The sequence below is a fragment of the Poecilia latipinna genome, unplaced genomic scaffold, assembly GCF_001443285.1.
Source record: "Poecilia latipinna isolate Pla-1442-1.1 unplaced genomic scaffold, P_latipinna-1.0 Scaffold1299, whole genome shotgun sequence".
NCBI classification, from domain to species: Eukaryota; Metazoa; Chordata; class Actinopteri; order Cyprinodontiformes; family Poeciliidae; genus Poecilia; species Poecilia latipinna.
In genome coordinates, this window is record NW_015113915.1 from 180697 (window position 1) to 184684 (window position 3988).

The following is a 3988-nucleotide window of genomic DNA, read 5'->3' on the forward strand; positions in this document are numbered from 1 at the left end:
TCAGTCTTCAATAGTTATACACAATAATAAAATTAGCTGATCTTCTTCCCCCCCCCCCCTTTTTTTTTAAAGCAGGCACTTTCTAAAGAATATTAACATTTAAAACATAAATCACTAAGCTTAAGACTCACGTTTGGTCCAAATGTTAATGTGCTGGGGATGAAGAAAGTGTAAGAGCCTCCAAATCCAAAGTCCTTGCTGTATTCACATGACTGTGACCCGCTCTGCAAGGTGAATGTGGCCCTTCATAAACCATAGGAAAATATTCAACAAACCATTGCTTACATGTGCACCTAAGGCAAACGTAGTAACAAAATGTCTGAAAAGGATGGACAACGACTCTCACCTTCCATTTTTTATCTCGGAGTAGTTTGAATAATGCAACGGTTCAATTTCACCATAATGGCCTGCAGCTGACGAGACTGTCACTGGTGTACTCATTCCATTTATGAATCTAAAATGGGATAAAAATCATGACGAATGTTTGAAGAACAGCTACTACCAAATCTATAAAAGGCTGTTTTAACAATTTAAACAGGACTGATGCTATTGGACCTAAACAAAAATTTACCAGCTGTCACAATTAATATGGTGTTTTTTTTTTGTTTTTTTTTTTTTGTTCAGCAAACTATGAAACTGTTAAAGAATATTAAGAATGACTTGTTAAACATACCGGATTTCATTGTTTCCTTCTTGTGGCTTGTAAATCAGATCAGAAGCCTGAAGAAATTTAGTAATAAATGCTTCTTAATTCAACAATTATACATGGGATGGTGTAACTTTAATTCACAGTACTTTGTGTAAGTCTCTCACCAGTTGCCATTCATCATTGATTGCTGAGGGAATAAGAAGTGTTTGTCGCTGCCCTTTGGTTAGGGAAACACTTTTTGATACTGGAGGATTGCCGATTAAAACCGTAATTTGATCACTTTCAAATTTGAAGTATTCTTCACTGGCCTGCAAAAGAATAAAACAGATGTAACATTTTTTCACTCTGGATAAAATATCACAAGTAGCGTGCAGAAAGTACTGAGTATTAATTTTAATTTAAAGAAAAAAAATTATGTTTTATTTAAATGATACATACCTGAGCTGCTGCAAGATTTAGCTGATTTTCTGGAAACTGAACAGTAATTGGAGTATTTCCCATGTTAAGAAACTTCAACTGACTCTGGGACGCCGATGGGAAGACAGGCAAGGTTTTCTGGATGTCAGGTTAAAGTAGTTAGCTTTTAGCATTTGTTGTGTGTTTTAAGAATTGCATTTGTCCTAGGAAGAGACAAAATGACAACTTGTCCTCAACTTACGTCAATTTGAAGCTGGATCACAGCTGCACAGACGAAAGCAAGAGCTGCTAGAATCATCCCAACAGTCATTTTCTTCAGAGGTCTGTTGAATTGAAATGAAGTTTTAGTATTTATTTGTATAATTTGCACACGTGACAGAAGAAAATGTAAACAATTATCTACAGCTATGCTCTAAAGTCTTCATAGCCCAGGTGGATTTAGATTTATTTATTTTTTTGTTCAACTAAGAACTTTGTTTCTAATAGAAAAACTGTCAAAAGATACAATAAGGTGACAACTGGCAAAAAAAAACTAAATATGCCACCTCACTTACGTAAAGTTCAGACCACACTTTTTAATCAGAGGGTACACCAGGCTTTCCATAATGGGAACCAGAGTCAGAATCAGGATGGGGTTGATTGTCTTTAAGAAACAAATAGCACAATGAGCATTCTGTCCTGCAGAGGGCAGTAAATAAGTTTGTGTCTTCACTGTGCACTTTTTTTTACTAACCTGCATCTGATCGGGCTGTATGACGATTGACCCCTGCAGAGAAAAAAATAAAATAAAAAGATGCAACAACATCAATGCACTGCTATTCAGAACTATGAAACAAGGATGCTACTTCATTCACCAAACTTACAAAATTCCCATCCATTGTGGTGGCTTGTAGTGTCCACCTGGAGCCCTTTAACAGAGGCGTAAAAATTCAGCAACACTTCTGCTTCAAGGACATTGTGCAGTGTTGAGAGGTTATGATTCGAATACATACCTTTTGATCAAAAAGGGTCCAGAACATGGGCAGCGGGATGTACAAGAGGAGAACCCTCAGTGCTATTTTGATTTGAGCAATGAGGAGTTTCTGCAGCAAATTGGAAATGAACAATTACTAGAGAGGAACACCTTGGTGCAATCAAAGAAATCAAAAACGTACGTCATATTTTTCCTCTGCCCAGTCCATCCAGTGCTCCTTCTTTGGATATTTTCTGCTTCTGTGTCTGTACCGGTTTTTAATTGCAAACTGAAATTAGAGAGAAAATGGCTCTTAGAAGTCAGTGGAAGTTATGTGAATATTTAAACAGGCAAACAGACTTACCCCGATGCATTTAGACACCTTGAGCATGATATTCCCCTCTGGTTTAGTTTTGTAGTACATACCACTCCCCATGATAAACACCACTGTTGGAGAATATGCACATTTTCAGGGTGCATTAATCAATTTCGTGGGAAGCACATAGATCCCAAGATTCAATAGTCATACCGAGAGAAACCGCCATCAGGGCTGCAGGCACTCCGAAAGCAAGAGAGTAGCACTTGCTCTTACTGTGAATACCACAATCCTGAGCTGTAAAAGGAAACAAAAAGATATTTGTTAAGATCAAATTTAAAGTTCCTTATAAATTTTTATTGCAACTTTTTGGCCATTAAATGTGTGCAACATGTACCTCTGAGGATGGGAGTTATGATGGTTGACAAAAGACTTCCACCGTTGATGCAGAGATAGAAAACTGAAAAGAACGTTCTTCTTTGCTTGTCCTGGATGAAAACCACAGTAAGTGTTTGTCATTGAGGACCGATATAAAGAACTGTAATTCTATTATTATTATTTGTGAGATTAAAGTCATTTTTTTTCTAAAGCAAAACTGTTTTACTGGTGTTAATATTGAATTTTACTTATTTGTGTCCTCTCCTCACTTTTACCTCTACCATTTCTTTGGTCATTGTTTATCCAAATCAGGTTTCTTTCATCAATAATTTAGTTTGACCTGTAAGCATGATTTGAACTATTTATGTATGAATAGGCTGAAAGGAAGGCTGTGGCTTGCTTTTCCTTCTGTGCCTCTTTAAAACTGATGGTGGACACATTGACAGGTTTTAATTGCTAAGCTGCTCTTCAAACATGACAATTTTGCTTTGACATATGTCAAAATTCCCAACCACAACCCATTGCTAACCAGGTCACAACCAAATGCATGGCTTGTAATTAATCCCACAGCACACAGACATTGATTGACCAGCCTTTTACATCTGTGGGCAGCTGATTGACAGGCAGTGGTATCATGTACAGCCACAGCAACATGTGCTGATCTCAGATACGTTTCCTTGATTAGCCATAAGTAATAATATCCAGTGAAGCAGATTGTTGCTCCTAAAATAGCATATTAGACTAATTTACAGACAGTTTCTTCTGCTGCTGATATCTGTTATTGGCTGTGGCTTTCCTTCTATTTAATGCATAAAGATTAAAGCTGCCAAAACAAGCACACATTATGACTTTATCATTAACAGCTCAACTTTGTTTGCAGGATGACAACAGATAGCAGATAAAGCAGAGTGGAGGAAATCACAAGCAATAAAATATTTGAACTATGGATGTTTGAACTGCCCGTTTAGAGTGGAAGCTGACGATAAAGAGCAAAGCATTTGAAATCTTAGATAGGAGCTGTACACGTGTTTTTTTTTGTTTTTTTTTTCCAACCTGATGATCTCCAAATTGATCTCCACCGAAGGCAGCCACACAAGGTTTGATACCACCAGTACCAAGAGCGATGAGCAGGAGACCCGCCATGGAGAGCACGCTGAATGTGAGGGGAAAGAATGAGCGCATGAGGCGGCTGGTACACGAACAAGAATTTATTCATCCATGTAGAAACATCCCAGATAGCACATGATGTTAAATCAACGTTGAAAAATAGTTAGAA

At 37.4% G+C, this 3988-nt stretch overlaps 1 protein-coding gene across 1 annotated transcript in view; it reads right to left on the reverse strand.

The window, feature by feature from the left end:
* Positions 1-3896, reverse strand: part of slc15a1a (solute carrier family 15 member 1a) — an 8723-nt gene extending 4827 nt beyond the window's left edge. Inside the window, exons 1-15 of the mRNA XM_015055151.1 lie at positions 3766-3896; positions 2732-2822; positions 2548-2631; positions 2383-2465; positions 2221-2307; positions 2059-2148; positions 1930-1974; positions 1800-1832; positions 1621-1709; positions 1308-1389; positions 1088-1204; positions 814-957; positions 674-720; positions 347-454; positions 132-243 (exon numbers count right to left, since the gene is read on the reverse strand). Coding sequence (XP_014910637.1) covers positions 132-243; positions 347-454; positions 674-720; positions 814-957; positions 1088-1204; positions 1308-1389; positions 1621-1709; positions 1800-1832; positions 1930-1974; positions 2059-2148; positions 2221-2307; positions 2383-2465; positions 2548-2631; positions 2732-2822; positions 3766-3894 — 1341 coding nt within the window. The 5' untranslated portion in view covers positions 3895-3896. The remainder of the gene's footprint in view (positions 1-131; positions 244-346; positions 455-673; positions 721-813; positions 958-1087; positions 1205-1307; positions 1390-1620; positions 1710-1799; positions 1833-1929; positions 1975-2058; positions 2149-2220; positions 2308-2382; positions 2466-2547; positions 2632-2731; positions 2823-3765) is intronic.
* Positions 3897-3988: the final 92 nt, after the last annotated feature.